Below are 18164 nucleotides of genomic sequence, written 5' to 3' on the forward strand. Positions count from 1 at the left end.
GTGCCTGCAGACTTTTAGAGCTAAGTAAGGATAGGTTGAGGGATACAATCGCAAAGTAAAAAAACACGAGGAGCCTGTAAAAAATGCTCTTACCTATACGGTTGCTCTCCTGTGTGAGTCCTCAGGTGGCGTGTCAGGTTGGCAGAGCGAGGGAATATTTTTCCACAGTATCTATAAAGGAGTACATAACATTTTGCAATTTTTAAGTGCTTCCAAAAAAAGAACAGGAATTCTTACTGCAATGTGTTCTCACTAAAACACAACCATATAAAAACAAAAAACTACCCACAAAACGCACACCAGTCTCAGACAAGATTTACAAGAAAATATTCTGAGAAAGGAAAAAGAAAGAAAAACTGCAGAGACTACTAAAAACTATTAAAAAAATAATTTATGACTGACTTAAAAGTGAAAAATACAAGCCAAACTAGGGGCTTTAGTTACCTGCATGTGTAGCGCTCCTTTCCCTTGCGCAGTAGCGTGTCGGGAAGCGCCGAGGGCGGAGCTCTGAAGTCAAACATGGAGGGAACCGAGCGCAGCAGGTCACCAGGCTCTGGCTTCAAGGAGCCAAACGTTTCCAGCTTCTCTGCCATGTTCTCGATTGCAGTCATCTGAAGAGATAGGAAAAAGGAAGGACAGAGTGAGGGGCCATGTCAGCTAAGAAGAAATGAAATCTGACTTTTCATAAACAAGATTTTGAGACAACACATTCAGCGTGTTTTGGTTTCTGATTGCCAGATGCAATAAAAATGCAAAAACTGACAATACCTAAGAAGCACAGAAATCCCACATTCTTTACATTAAGCACATAAGCCAAAGAGTTATGGATTTTTCTTAATAGAGAACCTACTTTCTATATAGATTCGCTCACATCGTTTGAGTAATGAGTCTTGTTTACAGGCAAAAAACAGTTGAAAAGTCAAACAAGTGCCGAAGGAGAATTCTCATTATGACGCTCATGAATAATTCATACATCACAAGGTCAAATTCCTGTATGTGCATGACAAGAACACTGGAAACTGATTCATAACTTTGCCGAAAAATGAAAACCAGTTCGCTTCCATTCATGGTTAGTGGCGAGCAGGTGTGCAGCTGTGAATGTTAAATTAAGCCATTGCTTGTTCTGTTCCAAACATGCATGTACAGTAGGCAGATAAACACACACGCACACGCACATAGGAGGACTGCAGCCAATCTGCTAATGAAGCTGAACCTTTACTTTCATCGGATACTCTCCGGGGAGATATCCGTGTGTGTATGTGCGCTCATGTATGTATATGAATGAGAAACTATGAGCTGCATGGTGGTCGTAGTTGATTAACTACCTTCAGTGTGTGTAAAAAACGGAAAATATATTTGTGTGAGAGAGTGAGGAATGTTCCTGTAATGTATTTGTGTGTGTGCAAAATGTGTGTGCTTACAGGCATGTCCGTTGCATGTGATTGCACATGCTTAGTGTGTATCTGTCTGTGTGTGCGTGTTTGTGTGTGTGTGTGGCAGAGGAGTGATTCATGTCCACTGCCGGGCTGTAAACCATTCTGTGCACAATGCGGGCAGACAGCACATTCGTCAATATGAAAGATGTTGACATTACTGATCAAGGGCCAGACACGGGTAATAATGATATCGCTGTGCTGAGAGGGGCGGGATGGGGGAGGAGCGGGGGGCTGGAGGGGGAGTGAAGGGAGAACTAGAGGGAGGAGGAGAGGGAGGGGCAGGGGTCTCAGTAGGCCGCAGGGCTTGACAGGCCATCTCACACACACACACACACACACACACACACACACACACACACACCCTTACAAAGTTTTCTTTTTTTTAGCAGACTCACACATTTGCATTATTTTGCCTGTATTGAATTTTCAGCCTGTTTCTCTTTCTTATTTCAATAAGGCAACAAATCAATGGTGATTCGGGTCCTCCACCAGAGCCCTGCTCCGACTTTGACATTCCATCTCCTGCTTTCACCCCCTGTCACTCTCAGGCTTCACGCCAAGATCGAGGAGACTGAGGGAAAAGAAACAGAGCACGAGAATTGGAGAAGAAGCATGATGAAGGACTAGATGATAGAGGAGGGGGGGTGGGGAGGGGGAATGGAAGAAAGAGAGACAAAGAGGGAGGAAAAAAAGCGTGCAAACAAGAAAGTAAGAAAAGGCAAAACAGAGTCCGGAGAGAGAAGGACTGATGGCTGATGGATGGCGGTGGAGTCGGGTGTTGGGTGTGGCTGATTAGGAGTGACGGCCGAGTGTAAAGTTCCTGCCGCAGCCGTCGGCGTTCCCACTGAGGGAGGATGTGGAGTGTCAGGTCTGTTTGATTATGAATATGCCAGTGCTACACGCCATGAATCAAAGGCAAAAGAGAGACCAAGTGGGAGAGAAGAGAGAAAGAGAAGGCGAGGAAGTGAGAAAAGAAGGGGGGGACGGGCTGAAAGATAGGCAAGAGGGAGGTGAAATGCTTTCATATTTCTTTTGAATGTATTTCATTGGGCTCTTTTCAGAAACTGGAATGAATGCTCAGTTTGTCTGCACTGCTCAATGAGAAGCCATAACTCCTGGGAACATTAGGGCCCCTAAAGCTGTCGGCAGTATCGAACCTGTTCGATAAGACATTTTTAGAGCTGAAAGCTACTCCATCTTGGCTCCATCTACTGGGGAATTCTGATCCCACCTCAGTCTACTCATGCGGCTGCTCTCTGTTAAGACTCGTCTCTTTTTATATGAAAAAATATACATGGCGGGGTATATTTTCTTTGCATACTGACTACTTGACATGATAAAAAAAAAAAACTCATCACAACTGTTCTTTAAATCCGTTGCTGCAATTTAAAAAAATTTTCACTAAATGCTCCAAAAAGGAGATTTTCCTTGCCAAATAACTTGTGTGTGGGGACACGGCAAATGACTCACACGTCCAGTCCAATAGACAAGTGACCATCAGTCAGCTCCATGTTACACTTCAAACACTGAAATGATTTTATGGATGTCGAGTCAGGCTCACTTGGAAATATTGCGTGCGAAATGTTCGACATTTTGATCTACCCGCATGTACATTCAACCACACACACACACATACAGACACACACCCCTACTAAAACCCCCCTATCCCTCCCTCTGGGCAGTGTGTATGCATCTGTAAACTTGCTTGTTTCTGTAGCACCACTCTGGGACCAGCAGTTGATTGGCTATCTTCAGATGTCAGTGATGCTGTTAGGGCCCTAATTAGCGAGATGCATTCTCATTTGTTGATCTTTATCGGGAACCAGATGTTTAGAGGGAGGAACTAACCTCCCGCTCCCCCCGCCAGTGTCCCAAAGAGACTGTTACCCTCTTGGTGATGTAAAGCAGCACCCCTAAAGACCACTCACCACCCCACGTTCCACTCATCCCCCCTCCCCCCATGCCCATTTGCAAGAGGTCTGCTTCATTCTCCAAATAAGCAAACATATATTCAGGGCTGGTGCATGGAAAGGGTGTAGCTCAGTTGGAAATCCCCACTGAAACACTTTCATGTTAGAAGTAAAGATACATCAAGATCGAAAGATGTAAACAAATCAAAAAGGCTTGGATACACATACCATAGTATGTTAAACATTATAAACACTGATATGAAATTTATTTTTATTGTCTCTGAGCAGTCGAGTCAGTGTGTGAGTGTGACAGGCCAAAGCCATGCGAATGCTGGGTGATGTCAGTTGGAAACTGTTTCGCAGCTCGTGCATTAATTGTGGGATAGGGTTTGTTTGCTTGACGTACGGACACATGGCAAAACTGTATCTTTGAGAGGAACTTACCCAAGTTCTCTGATCTGGCAAATGAAACTGAGGGGCGGAAGAGAAGGAAAAGAGAAAGCAGTCAGAACCAGAAAGTGGCGCATGAATCAACAGCTTTTGATTGGACACACATGGGTACAGAAGGGATGATGGGCCTTGGTGCAATTAACTTTGAATGAGCAATGAGCTGCCTATCTACGGAGTTATGGCGCTGGAATTATATGAGGCTCTTATAGTTTCCAACACTTCCTGGTGTTCAATAAGCTCATTATAGAAGGCTACAAATTCAATTCCAGTATGTAATCTAAGCCAGTATTGGCTAGCAGTAAAATTTCCTGCCAGGAAATAAAAAGCTGAATCACTAAAGGTTGAAAGAACTTCCAGCCCCCTCAGCTTTGCAAGCTCTCTTTTAATATATTGCTCAAGAGTGACTCAGGTGACTGAAAACAAACCTCCTCAAAAGTACGTGGAACAGCCCATCGCCTGGTCTGGCTGAGACCTACCCTGGTCTGGTATTTGCGGGAATGATTTGTGTGTCCAGACATCATAAAGTCATAAAGATGGTCTAAGCACTCAGTTAGTGTTTCTACTGATAGGACACCTCATTAAGGCATGTGGGACGGCCATGTGGCTGCTGCAGGCTGGACCCATGCAGCAGTCTGGACAGGGGACATAAATCAGACAAATGAAACAGCCTGTAAAAACCAGGCCTGAAACAGCCAGAAAAGAGAGAAAAAAAATCATGTGCCTGAGAAAGTGGTGTTTTCACTTTCCAGCAGACCGTTCTCACCCGCGGGGGAAGATTGAACAAATGAACGTCAATGCAACATGTCATCGACATGCATACACACAGACCCGTGTGCACGCATGGACACATACCCGTTAAATGGAGCCTCACGCTGGAAATACTGGCACAGAAAACCCAGGGGCAGAAACCGTTGCTTTAAGAGCATATCATTTTTTTTATATTGTAATCAAAGACATATTATAGGAAGATGTGTCACAAAGTGGCCTTTCTTTCCGAAACACATCTGTTTCGGGGAGCCAGCAGCGGGCTTAACAGGCAGTAGCTTGGGTAAAACTAGAGTCACATGCTAATCCTCATTAATCCAGTCTGGTCAGTCTGTGATAACCATTAAGGACAAAAGCTCTTTGTAGAAAGAATCATAATATGCACTGGTTGGTTAAATTACATGTTGCTGTCACTGCTGTGTACATAGGAGGCCAAGAGTGGACTTGTAAGCTTGAATTGTGCCATTGTTTGATGGCAAGACCCATGACAGCTGTGATGAAACTCGTACCCTTATAAATTAGGGCAGTATAGGCATCTAAATCATCAACTTAAATAACTAAAAGAGTAAAGAGCTGCTGAACTCGTAAGAATGCAATATTTAATCCTTTATGTTGTACCCGGTATGCATCCTTTCCCAAATTTCCCCAATTCCTATGAAAGCCATAGTTTAAACCTACCTGTGGATGGAAAAGGAAGCCCGGAGCGGGTCGCATGTACTTGTCTTTCAGAGTCTCAAACGGATCGCTCATTCTCCTCTTCTCAACCCTGCTAATAGTAGATTTCTATTAGCTCTTAGTGGTTATCAGTGAGATTATATTCAGTTTTACAAAATAACTGACAAACTTTGCAAATCTGTATGCACATTTGCAGCATATAGAAGTAATTACATTTTTTAAATACTGTTATTTAACCAAATAAAGGCTTAGAGAGTTACTGGTAATAACAATACCTATAGATGGGGTCCATGAAGAAAGGGGTGGGCCTAGCATGTTGTAAGGAAGTGTCTGCTTTTGGGATCTCCACCACTCCTTTCTCCTCTTCGTAATTTGGATTCTTTTTCGTCTCCTCCTCTCTTGGATTACGCCCACGGCCCCTGGCCCCAAGGCTCAAATCTAGTGGCTGATCCTGACCCATAGATTGGGCCATTTCTGGTTTGGAAGATGCAAAGGATGCTAACTTTTCCTCCTTTCGCTTGGTGGTGAGGTCAAATGGGGACTCGGATGAAGACTTCCCTTGGGCCTTCTTGCAGTCATCTGCAGGTGATTGTGGCTCCCCCTTCAGGCCTGCAGTTCTGAGGTCTCTGTCTGGGAAGGGGTAAACCGGAGGGGAGAACGCTGGGAAGAAAGGCAGTGGAAACATAGAAGGATAGGGAAGAGACCCAACCTTCTTGTCCTGTAGGCCAGCTAGCCCAGTGGAGCCAAAATACTTCTCGGCAATTGAGGCAATGGCCTTAATAGAGTCATTCACAGCTCCTGTTACAGCTGTGTGTTCGTCCAGCGGGGACGGGATGAGGGAAGGGCCTGGAAAGTCTTTAGCAGCGCTGCTGCCCATCAGGCCGGGGCTTTGAGGGCCTCCTTCACTGGCCTTCCTCTTTGGACCTTTTCCGTTTTCTCGAGCAGCCCCCCTCTCCCTCTCACTGTCCATGTCGCTTTCGAGCTCGGAGCCTGACGTGCTCTCTAGATCACTTCCACTGGGTGTGCTGACATCATCCAGGTCGCTGCTTTCAGACTGGTCACTCTGCTTGTTCTTTTGCTTGGTATAGGATGAGCCCTGGCTGTCTGACACTGGCATTTGACTTCCAGGTGAACCGCCGTCTTTGCGGAGAGCTTTGAGAAGTTCTTGAGACTCCTGAGCACCAGGGCTTGGAGGCAGCAAAGGACTCTTGCTCAGCTCTACTCCAGGTCCAGCAACAGGTGCGTGGGATGGCTGTCTGACAGGAGAAGTTGTGGCAGGAATGAGTGGCGGCCGGTGATAAAGTCCAGAGGGGAACAGGCCAGGGAAGCTGAAAGGAAATGCTGGGGCAGCAGGGAACGTAAGTCCGCTGTGATGTCGGCTAGCCCCAAAATAATCAGCAAGTCCTGCACTGCTGTGACCCATTGCAAGAGCTGATTTGTCCAAGCCGGGGGCCCCAGGGAGTGGCATACCCTGGGCAAACAGCCCTCCTGCTGTGAAGTGGTTCTTCCCTTCACAGAAGCGCCGGTGCTTGTTGAGGGAAGAGGTGGTGCTGAACATTTGCCCACAGTCCTTACATTTGATCTGTGTGCGGCAGTCAGCGTGCATGCGTTTGTGGCGGCAAAGGTTAGAGAACTGGGTGTAGGACTTGTGGCAGACTTCACCTGTAGGGAAACAGAGACAAGCATAGATTGCATCAGCCTCTGACATGAACTGAACCCCCACCCCTCCACCCCTCCCAACTCCTCATGCACATACACACCAAAATTACATAATTTAATATGACATTTCTATGCTTCAGGCCGGCTGAAGCAAAGGCAGAGGAAATGCAGCATGAGTGATACACTTGTGTTCCCATCAATACTCTGACAATGTTCCAGCAGAACAGAAAAGAAGAGGTGTGTCCAGATCCTGGAATTGTCAGAGAATCTATTTGGTTGATGGTGTGAGTCACTCGCTGCCACTCATCAGCTGCACATCAAACCAAATTCCCAGGCATCTCCAGCCCCATTGTCCTTCCAGGGACGCTCCCAGGGAGTCCATAAACAATCACACAGAGACACACATGTGTACATGCAGTCACATTCACAAAATATCCACACACACCGCAACGAAATTGTAATCACACACACAGACACACACAGGCATAAAGCTACACACACACACAAACGCACACACATTCTCAGCCTCATTCAGTACAATGGCTCTATTTTAAGTTTGAGAAGGAAGTGGAGTTGAATGAATCCTATCCTGCAGTCCGGTTCCCAGGGACAGGTCTCACGTCCTCTGCTGCTTCCCCCCCACCCCCCCACCCCCCCTCTCTCTGGGCCTCTCTAGTCACCCCCTCAGCCCCCTCACCTTGTCCCCATAGTTGGCTCTGTCATCCTGCGCTTACTGACCTTCCCACAGTCAACAGCCACACTCTCTATGCCTGCCTGTCAGTCAGTCTGTCTCCGGAGACGTACAATGACAACACCCAACAAAAAATCCACCATCTGATGGTATCTGTTGGTCAGTATTAATCTGTCAGCTATTTCTATTGTAAATGGATGATTTAATAGTGGGAATAGTAACCCATCATATGCTATTTTGGTTGTGCTTTTCAGTTTTGTGTCTCTGAACTTCTGTCATGCAGAAGATGTCCCTCTTTGTCACACCCCTCCCACACTATGGATTTTGTGGATTGCAGCTTGTGTTCACCCTACACTTTTAGGAAAGCAGTAAGAAGGATTTCTGGATGATTGATTTAGCTCATATTGTTATTAGATCTTCTAAACGAGGATAAGGAAGTGGTTAGGCTCACACTGTGGTTTCACTTCTGCATACTTTGGATGCTTTCCAGCCTCAAGGTGCACAAGAGGCAATTCAAGGAGATGGAGAGGGAGAACAGGAAAAAAAAGCATTTTGGAAGCACATTTGAATAAACATCCCAGAGGAACTCCAAATGGGAAAGTTCAAGCCAGGAGTGAATGTAATCCTATATTTAAAAAAAAGAAAAAAAAAAAGGTGAATTTTCAGGAACCAGAAAAATAAATTAAAATAAGGGTATTTGTGGCTAAGCTTTTTTGGACACAGCCAGGCTAATGAAGAAGAAGAAGAAGAAGAAGCAGCAGCAGAGGAAGGAGAAGGAGAAGAAAAAAAATTCCCTGAGCCCAGACCTTTCAGTCAATTTAACCAATGAAGCTGACGTCTAGCACTGTGACATGAAACAGCAGTTTCTCAGTTTCTCTAAGCGTTACCTAATCATCACCATGGGTGTGTTAGGCCATTTTAAACTGTTTAAAAGAACACTAAAGAATTTGTATTTTAAATTTGCTTGAAATTTTAAATTTTAGCCAAAAAAAGAAGGAACAAGAGCTATTAATGATCTCTCCTTGTGACTATATTTTTTTTAAATACAAGTACGCCCACATAGCCTGAGCAGACTGGAAGAAAAAAGCCCTTTGACTCAGTTTAGTTCTTGTGACATTTACATCCTGAGAACATACGCATCACACTCACACTGTGGGGCAGGATTCACCACATGTGCGTATTCTTCAGCGCTTAATAAACTGAAAAACAAAATATTATAAACATGCTCCTGTGAAAAGTGCAGCAGATAAATAATGTTCACTTGAGTGTGGGAATTAACAACCCAGCACCTCTGGGTGCTTCCCGTTCATACAAAAGCTTGTATGCACGCATCCTTGACACACTGCGTGCACTAAATCACGAATACTAGTATGCACACACAAGCACATGCATACAGACCCTACAAGAGCACTCACACAAAAAGGCACTTCGCATATGATTTCTCCCAGGCAGCCATCATGTTGGAGGCTGCTTTGTCTCTCTCTCTTTTTTTAGACAGCTATTAGTTGTTTTTAAACCTGCATAGTTTCTGCTGATTATAGCAAATGGACTCCAATTCAGAGGAAGCGCAGGGAAGAGGGGCTGTACATGTGGTTGCTATTTGTGAGGAATGGTGCGTGTTCTGGAGGCAAAAGACGAGATAGGGAAATCTGAAGTCTTCACTGGAGATGCCGTCACTCCTGCTTAAGTATATGGATATTTATTTATATGTGTTTGTCTGTGTGTTTTCATGACAAAAGAAAAAGATAGTATGTATTTAATGTGCACAGATTTGTATGAGCCCACTTAAAAAAACAAAAAAACAATAAAAAATAAAACAGGGGAAAGAGGAAAGGGGCAGAGGGTGGAGGTCATAATGCTTCAGGGGATATGGAGATCAGATCTCTTGTGTGAGGTGGTGAAAGTGTGAAAGGTCAAAGGTTTTTGGATCCTGCAGGAGTTAGCGAGGACCCCAAAAAATAAGAAAAAAGAAAGTATGTGCTCAAGAAATAAAGAAACCAAGACACGAGACAAAAAAGCCTGCAAGATGTATGTCAACAAAACATTAGATTAAATCACAGTTACAAGCAAAATCAAGGTTAGACAAAGATTCAACGATTCAAACTGAATTACATGCTCGTTAAAATGCTGTTATTATTATGTCAGCAGTGTGCGAGGCTTGGTGCAGAAAACAGACTGCATGGGCCTTTCTAAAGAAACGTCTTTGCTTCGCTGCAGTATATTATCACGTGTAAACCCTGTAGAACATTACAAGATTAGTTCTGGAGAAAAAGACCTGCAGAAGGATGAAGTGATTTTCCCCTCCCCCAAAAAACACATTAGAAGGCAAGCCAAAGCATGTCATTACTGTTATTCTTATAATGTACTGAGTAGACTTACATAGGTAGGGTCTTAGTGACTTACACATGAAGGGCTTGACACTGCTGTGGATGTGCTTATGCTGTTTGAGGCCTGAAGACGTTGCAAACGTCTTGCCACACTCAGAACAGGCATGAGCACGCGCCCCGACGTGCTGCGAGCGAATGTGCCTTTGGAGGTTACTGGGGTCTGTGAACACCTGCTGGGGGGAGGAACCACACAGACACACGGGAGGGTTACTATCTGCTTCTAAAAAAATGTGCAGAGGGGACACATGTGCACAAATATCTGCATCCCAAATCATGAAATATTCCCTTCAACAGTCATCACTTTACCTTTGAGCAGTTTTCACATTCGTAGTGCTTGCCACTGTCGTGCGACATCTGATGTCGGATCAGGTTCGATTTCCAGTTGAAGGCCTTGGGACACTGGTCACACTTATATTCTCTCTCCTCACTGTGGGACAAGCTGTGGGCCTCCAGGCTGCAGAAAAGAAAAAAGAAAAAAAGACAATGAGATTGGAAGGATTTGTCTTGAATCACATGTTTGTTTGTCAGCACTTGCTCGAATAAATTATGGGATGAAATGTGTCCATCCAGTTACCTCTGAACATCAGGGAAGACCTGGTCACACTCTTTACATTCGTGTAGTCCTTGGGACATGTGGAGGGGTCGCAAGTCTTGAGGTTCTTGGGCTTTCAGGTCATTGTCGCCTCCTAGATTACATAAGAAGTTATACAAGCAGCTCAAAAAAAGCTTCATTCACTCGAAAGTGGAAGGTTTTAAAGTCGTCCTCATGGCTAAAGCGTAGATCAGATTCACCTTTTCCACAGAGCACTACTCTATGATCTCATTTTCAGTTGCTCCGATGAGAGACAAAGCACTTAGATCATTAGTGTCTTGGTCCCAGTTCAGCAACACATGTTTCTCGACACTCTGTACAACTCTATTTTTATGGTGGTAGAAAAAAAGTAATAATAATGAAAATTCAAACCTGGGTTCAGGAAGGAGGAGGGGGGCATCCCACACGGCTTCTTCTGGTGGTCCAGCAGCTGGTTTCGGGACTCAAAGTGCTGGTCACAATCCTCACAGCGGTACTGCCTCTCCTCTGCGTAGTGCAAGGTGTCGGGGCGGGAGGGGGGGGAATTAACATAGAAAAAAAAACATTTGTGAGATATGTTTACAGCAGAGAGAGAAAAAAACCAAAATATTTGTGTCTGTGCATGCGTGAGGTGCCGACCATGAATATCAGGAGCCATCGTATCACATGAATACTCTTCAGCCTTCATGAAAAGTAGCAGCTCCTGGCCAGGAAAAATCTCTCTGGTGACTTTGTAGAATATCTGTAAGACACAAAATATTTTTATGACTTAAGCAGAAGTTTTCAAATCAACCCTTGAATCAAAAGAGCCCCGCAGATACGTATCAAAGAATTTGCTTCAGTCCTTTGTTTTATAGTAAAAATGTTGCGTCAGTCACTTTGTGTTAACTTGTCTCTTCTAGGTTGCCGATAACAGCACGAGGCAAGCGTTGCAGAGGTCACGTGAGGTAGCTGTACTGTACAGGCATGAGCATACACACATGATTGTCATAACACCACCGCACACGCAGAAGAGACGTATACATGAAAATACACACGGTCATTAAGTTGTAATTACTCATCCTGTAAGGCATCCATCTTCATGAATACAAAAAGAAAACACAAACAACTGCTGAATAAATATACTCGTCTGTAAATACTCTACACAGTAATGCTTGTAGTGGGCAGGAAGTGGGAACGACTATGTGGAGAGAAAGCTAATTAAACAAACAGCCAGCATAACGAACTATTATAAAATCAGCATTGTGTTGATTGACCATTTTCCCAATAGGAGAAACTTCCAGCTGTGTGATCAGTTTGTGTTATTTAATGCACCTATACTGACTTACGTGTACAGCATTTGTACATAAATAGTTTTGCTACGGCTAAATATGGGACCGTGCACTTTGAGTGGGGCAAGTCATATTTAAGAATCAGATGAGAGTCCCTGGGACTGTGGTGCTTCCCCTGGACACACAATAGGCTTTCTTTGTGAAACAATCACACATGGAGTTATATTTGGCACGCTTTGGACGTTTAACATATTACCTTCCTTTGCTGTGTCAACATGACAATGATGATAGAGGAATTTATTAGAAATGCGACAGGGGGGTGGAGAGAGTTGCTTCTGGGAAGGCGCAGGTCACGATACGCCGCTTATGAAGGGAATTCCTGACTGGGGGAACACAAGAGCCGCCGTGGCTCCTGAGAGAGTTAAGATAAACATCTCGGTCACAATAAAGATCATGAGGTATGCTTCAGACTATAATTATTTGTGTCATTGTTCTTACTTCTGGCAACTGATATAATACTAAATGTGACACTACTGAGTCGCTGGAGTACAGGGAGCTTAAGTAAGTCGGCCGGACCAAGGCAGAGCTCTTGTGTGTCAATAACCTAGGAGTGATTGATGCATCGTAACTCATGTAGTTCTGTGGTAGCATTAAAGTATGACTTAAATTCAGGCATTAAATGAATATGACCTGCCAAGAAAATCAGTGGGAGGGCAACAGGGCCTGGAAGTCTGACTCCCATTACAGGGCTGAACCGGAGTCATTACAGTTATCCAGACCAGGGGAGACATATTACATAATAACCACCAAATGGAATCCATTTTTATGATTTATTTATTTTTTAGTATTTGAGAATTTTTTTTGATTTGCCTTCATTTAACAAGGAAGGCCAGTAGTTAAAGTTAAAAGTTGGGGAATGTTTTTCCTGCTATGTTGAAGGAAGCAGATCTAGTATGAATAAAGAGAAGTGAACTGTGAGGGTCCCAAAACTATAATCTCTGTCATACCCTACTCTGCCCTCTGTACCAGAGATGCATGTGCATGAATCTGGATCGTTTTTTTGTAGATCGCACATGGGCGCACAGACAAAGGGGCTCTCAAAGGGCCTCAAAGGACACAAAAATATTGTGATTCAGAAACAATCAGACATCGGCGCAAACAGACTCGAGGGACTGTAGGGGTTCCGCTCTGAGAGACTGATACTGAGACTGAGCAGGAAGGCTCTTTGGAAAGTCACCAGAGCGCCGTTTAAGTTAGCCAGACCAGCGAAACACCCCTCTCTGTCAGTGTAAATACATTTAGCTGAATGCATAATCCCTGACATGTCTCAATATAAGAAAAAGAAGTGGGATTCTAAAGAACATCTCAGTTTTCGACATGATAAAGGTATAAAAAACATTCCATAGCAGATATAGTCGATACTGGGAAAACCAGGAACTTCTCTCTTGTCTTTCAATTATTTATCTATAACCTATTTATTTGCTGTAGTATGAATGGCAACCGAGGAGGTCTTTATCAATAGAATCAGAGCTGTAAATCAATTGAAAATACAATTAAAAGTTCAAATTCTGTGCCCTCCTTCACATTTTCCAAAGCTTTCCAATTGGAGTGATTCTGGCTCTTGGGCCTTATGTTTGGCACTTTAAGGCTGACGATGTTAAATTAGTTTGACATCCCTGGACGATAGCCTTAGAACATAAAAATTAACGGACACTGTTGAATTTCTTCACATTTGTTCATAAAAAATACAAAAAAAAAAAGTCCACAAAGAACGGCAGCAAACAGCAGACAACAGCCATACCGAAGTCTCTGTCAGCAAGAAGCACTCCTGGCTCTGAATCTGACCTCTGACCTCTCTCGATTAGACCCACTCTGTACTCTTTACACAAGAACGTGTATTCTTGGAGCAGCGTAAGCACACTCAAGAGGGTGATTACGAACAGGAGGGGGATTTCTCCCCAGCGGCTCCACCCCTTCCCTGAGGGTCGCCACAGATAAACAGTGAAAACACACACACGTAAACAAAGAGGCAGCGAGTCACTGTGTGTCCCAAACAGGACACACCGTCTTTGACTCTTGGGGTCATCCTTAGCATGTCATGGCCACACACATGCACACACACAAACATTTCTTTTTCCAGCAGTCAAACAGTGGCTTAAGATAATGCTAGAGATAAGATAGTCAGGGTGTTTGAGTTCACACCGAAAACCCTAAAAAGTGTTGAGATTCTAGTTCATGTTTTATCCAAAAACACCCCGATCTTCTCTTAAACATTTTATTTTATATCAATACAAAGAGCTCCGCATGTTTTTTTTTTAAAGGATATGTTGCCTTTTTTGTCTGTATGCGTTAGTTTATTAGGTCACTGCTTATCTTCCTCTCTCTGTCATACACTCTCCCTGTCAAAGGTTAAAACCACACGAGGATCAGAGGCTATAATTGGATAAGTTATTACCTTGACACCATTAGTCATTAGCAGAGTAAACACAGTCACATTTTCTGTGTCCACACCCTGTTGGCGGATTCCTCTCGCCCTCTTGCACACAGACCGCATTCAACAGGTATGTTAACCTACGCTGTCCCGTCCCAGTAAACTCTCAGTCCGGCTGTTTGTTTTAGTACAAAAACAAAAAAATCCCTTAAAGTCTCAGGCTACTTTAACACGGGGCCACACTAAATTAAAGAAGCAACATCGGATACGAGCATTCGGTTCAAACATTTCCCCAACGCTGTTTATTTTTAAGCAAAGAAGGGAAAAAAAAGTGCAAAGGATAATTACAATATAGAAGATCGACCACAACATTGTGCTTAGTCAGCAGTTGCATAACAGCAACATGTCCACATGTGTTGTGGCCTCTCCAGCGGGGTCATGCTACATGTACAGTATGTTTGGCAGTTACCATCGCTTGGCTTCTAAATGAAACCATTTCGTGACTTAGATAGCAATAAAGAGTATGAGCACACAATGTGCAGCTGCTTCCAGCAATTTGGATGAACATGCTGGCTTCCTTACATGCAAAGGAAGCAAAGCAAAAGCAAAAATTGTTTTGGTACCTCTTTAGTGGCATAGCATCAATGTCAGGTAAAAAAAAGTTACATCTGTGAATTAAAAAAAGGCTGTAAATCTTCTAAAGTTGTCATATGAAGCATTAAATCGTGTGGAATTGCACGATCTGATCTCTTCTTTTTAGCTGAATGTGGTCCAATACCTTTATCTCACTGAGCTGCAATCACCTCCAGTGTATTTACATAGTGAATGGCCGTCAGTGTTTTGCTAATATGCCCCAAAGCCACTCCATCCCACTCAATACTGAGTGAGAATCAATAGAGCGAATGAGATTAACGCTCATATCCCTCTGCACTGTCTTATAAAAGGCTCTTCGGGCCTCGTTGGATGATGTTAATTACACTTTTAATCAATTTTCCCTTCAATTGACTCAGTAGAGTCAGGAGCACAGCGGAGGGTTTGTAAGCGCTAATTCCCCTGATTATATTAACAACAAAACGTGCTGGTCGTGGATGGATCTGTGGAAGCGGCGCTAAGGCTGCATCGTCTCTGCGTGTGCGTTAGCGTGCGAGCGAGGATGTCTTGCGCACTGGGGTAGGAATTTTCAAACATCAAAAAACTATATAACCGGCCAACTTTAAAGAGTTTCACATTCATTTAGAAATAAAATGAGAACCTGCATGTATGATACTTGGCTCTCTTAATACAGCTCTTCTTATTTCTAAATAAATTCAAACCTGTGAGCTGAAGCATGCTGGATTAATTACAGATTTCAGTGTGACTCACAGACTGTGACACCTGCCATCGCCTTCCCTCTCCGCTCTTTCCTGTTGCTTTCCACTCTGACGTGTCAAATATATAAAGTAGTAAAGCAGAAAGGTCACCCAAATAAAGGCTGTCCTTGTTCATTTCTTTTAGAATGCTCAAAGTCCAGCTAATATTATTATTAAAGAACAACTTTAGCTTTTTAAATTTCAACAGCTGAACACACAGTGCGCAATATCTTTAAACTTAAAAATATTCAATGTATTCCTTTGCAGGTCCTCTATTACTTCCTGCACAGTCCGCTCAAGTTTTCCATGCAAAGGGGTAAAAATAAAGACGTTTATCCTGATGGAGGATGGCAGATGAGTAACAAATGAATTGAGAGAGAAAAAGAGAAGAGAAAGGGGAAGTGGACTTGCGAACAGTTCCTCTAGTAAGAAATAAACAGACGTTGTTCTCTCTCTCTGCTCCCTCATTCATTCCTCTCTCGCTCCCACGTTCTCCTGAGATTGCTCATAAAGTTTTATGATAACCAGAACTGGGTCAGAAATAAGAAGACGGAGGCCAGTTTTACTCACGCTGGCAGGGCTAAATTGAGGCTTGAAAAGAACCAGGCCCAAATAACGACCAACACGCCTGGAAATTGCTGTCGCTGTATGACACTGCCTTAAAATCAGGCCGTACAACAAATCATCTCTGTTGAGCGCATGGCAAGGGACGATTTGTTTAAACTTGGTTTTGAAGGACGACTTTACAGAACAAGAAATGTATGAGCCCGGGGCAGCTTAGTCAGGCTCTTCTGTGGAAATCTGGTGATGCTACACGTTATGTGGCGACTGTGTAATGTGTGGTTTCAGGCTGCGTTTGGAGTCAGCACTTCTCTGTGGCAGTAAAAACCTGTTGGAATCAGGTACTGTGTGTTTTAGCGTTTCCAGCTCAGAATGAGGAGCGCGGGGAGTCATCTGAACCGCAGTGAACAATTCACAGTCCTTGCAGAGTGTGCGTGTGGGTACACACACACAAAACACACACACACAAAAAACACACTATCGTACATGCATACATGTAGGAAACACAGGCACTTACAGGTGTGGGCACACACTTCAGAGACACAATAAAACACTTGACACACTCACAGCAAGTCAATGAACATAAACGTCTGTGCACACAGGGACACAAAAAAAGCCCTCATGAGCACCAGCACCAGCACACACACAGACACACACACTCGCACACAGTCAGTACCAAAAACTGACAGCAGCTTTGACCACCCTATTCAGTCTATTCATTTTACAGATACAGACAGGCATTGTGAGACGCTACACTGTGTTTTCAAAAACACCGATGTTGGCCGGAAGGCTTAAAGACAGCACATTGTGCTGTGTTGTGACAGTGTGTAATACTTAACAATCACCTCATCATAGCCATGTCCGTGACCTGTCGGTGCCTTACACAGCCACCCAAGCAGAACCACAGTGTTGACAGCGAGTCACACCTCGTGCAGAGGGCAGCTCAGGAAAGCTCTCCTCTGCTTGTTTGTCTCTCTGTGTCTTTTTAAAAAAGAGTGGCTAAGTACTTCTGGAAGCCTTCTCCTTCTATCCCTCTAAGAGAAGTGATACACCTTTCTCTCGTCCTTGTGAGGAAGAGAACAGAACAAAAACATACATGTCTGACAGAAGAACAGGCCAGATCTTTCTTGGAAGATGTCGATCACCTTTTTTTTCTTTTTTTTTTCAGGGAAAAGGCAAACTCGGTGCATCTTTTCCACTGTGAGAAATTTCTGCATCTAATTACCACTAATTGCGAGTGCTGTATTTAGAGCATGTTACCAAGCACTATAATGGAGATTCTGCAGAAATTTCAATGGGCGACGTTAAGCAGAAAATTTAAATGGACCACCAGTGAGAAGTGATGACAAACACGCCAGCTAGATTATGGTTTTTATTCGGGTCATGCGATGGTATGCTGCGCACACGCGTCAAATAAAGTTTAGCCTCTTGTGTTCCTGTCCCAATGTGTGTATGTGTGTGTGTGTTTCTGTGTGGGAGGAGCCCCCGCCATGGCTTTGCTGAGCTGAACAGGCCCCCATGTATACAGCACGCACCTCTGCACAGCCAGGTGAGCAGCAAAAGGATGGTGACATTCCTGGCATATCTAGGAGTTTATATCGCAAGCGTGACTAGGAAGTGTGTGGAACTATCATCTTGGCGGGCCGCCTCTGATCCTGCCCTGTGGTCCTCGGACGGCAGAAGCCAGTGCACAATTACAGAAGGAAAACACACGCAGATAGCGAGGAGTCTCTATGGTGCAACGTCACATAAGACCTGTGCGTGTGTGAGTAAACTAAAGGCAGGGTGGGCCAGCGGCTCTCGGGGCTATCTGACTTAGATCACAATAACACCTTTTAACACAGCAGCACGCAGACGGGACAGCCGTCGGAAAATACAGGGAAGCCTTCTGGCTTTAGAAAAAGGCTGAGTGCATTTTAAATGCTTGATTCATCCTGCCAGACATTTAAAAGACACATCAGCATTTGGGAGTTCAAAATCGAGTCATGCAGATGTTTTCTCCCTCTCT

General features: G+C 44.0%; 1 protein-coding gene across 13 annotated transcripts in view; it reads right to left on the reverse strand.

The window, feature by feature from the left end:
• mecom (MDS1 and EVI1 complex locus) overlaps window positions 1–18164 on the reverse strand; it is a 126271-nt gene that overhangs the window by 7192 nt on the left and 100915 nt on the right. For 2 of the 13 annotated variants that reach the window (XM_086261067.1, XM_086261080.1), the window contains 10 exons: window positions 11184–11286; window positions 10938–11051; window positions 10548–10659; window positions 10280–10427; window positions 9966–10146; window positions 5512–6898; window positions 5240–5330; window positions 3791–3817; window positions 445–611; window positions 94–171 (listed from right to left, as the gene is read on the reverse strand). In XM_086261067.1, coding sequence (XP_086117193.1) covers window positions 94–171; window positions 445–611; window positions 3791–3817; window positions 5240–5330; window positions 5512–6898; window positions 9966–10146; window positions 10280–10427; window positions 10548–10659; window positions 10938–11051; window positions 11184–11286 — 2408 coding nt within the window. The remainder of the gene's footprint in view (window positions 1–93; window positions 172–444; window positions 612–3790; window positions 3818–5239; window positions 5331–5511; window positions 6899–9965; window positions 10147–10279; window positions 10428–10547; window positions 10660–10937; window positions 11052–11183; window positions 11287–18164) is intronic. The other 11 variants (XM_086261074.1, XM_086261072.1, XM_086261069.1 and 8 more) reach the window with 11 other exon arrangements.

This window comes from Aulonocara sp. 'chitande type north' Nkhata Bay, linkage group LG14 (genome assembly GCF_057382095.1).
Source record: "Aulonocara sp. 'chitande type north' Nkhata Bay isolate Kocher_YH1m ecotype deep benthic linkage group LG14, A_spYH_male_GT1.1, whole genome shotgun sequence".
Lineage (NCBI taxonomy): Eukaryota > Metazoa > Chordata > Actinopteri > Cichliformes > Cichlidae > Aulonocara > Aulonocara sp. 'chitande type north' Nkhata Bay.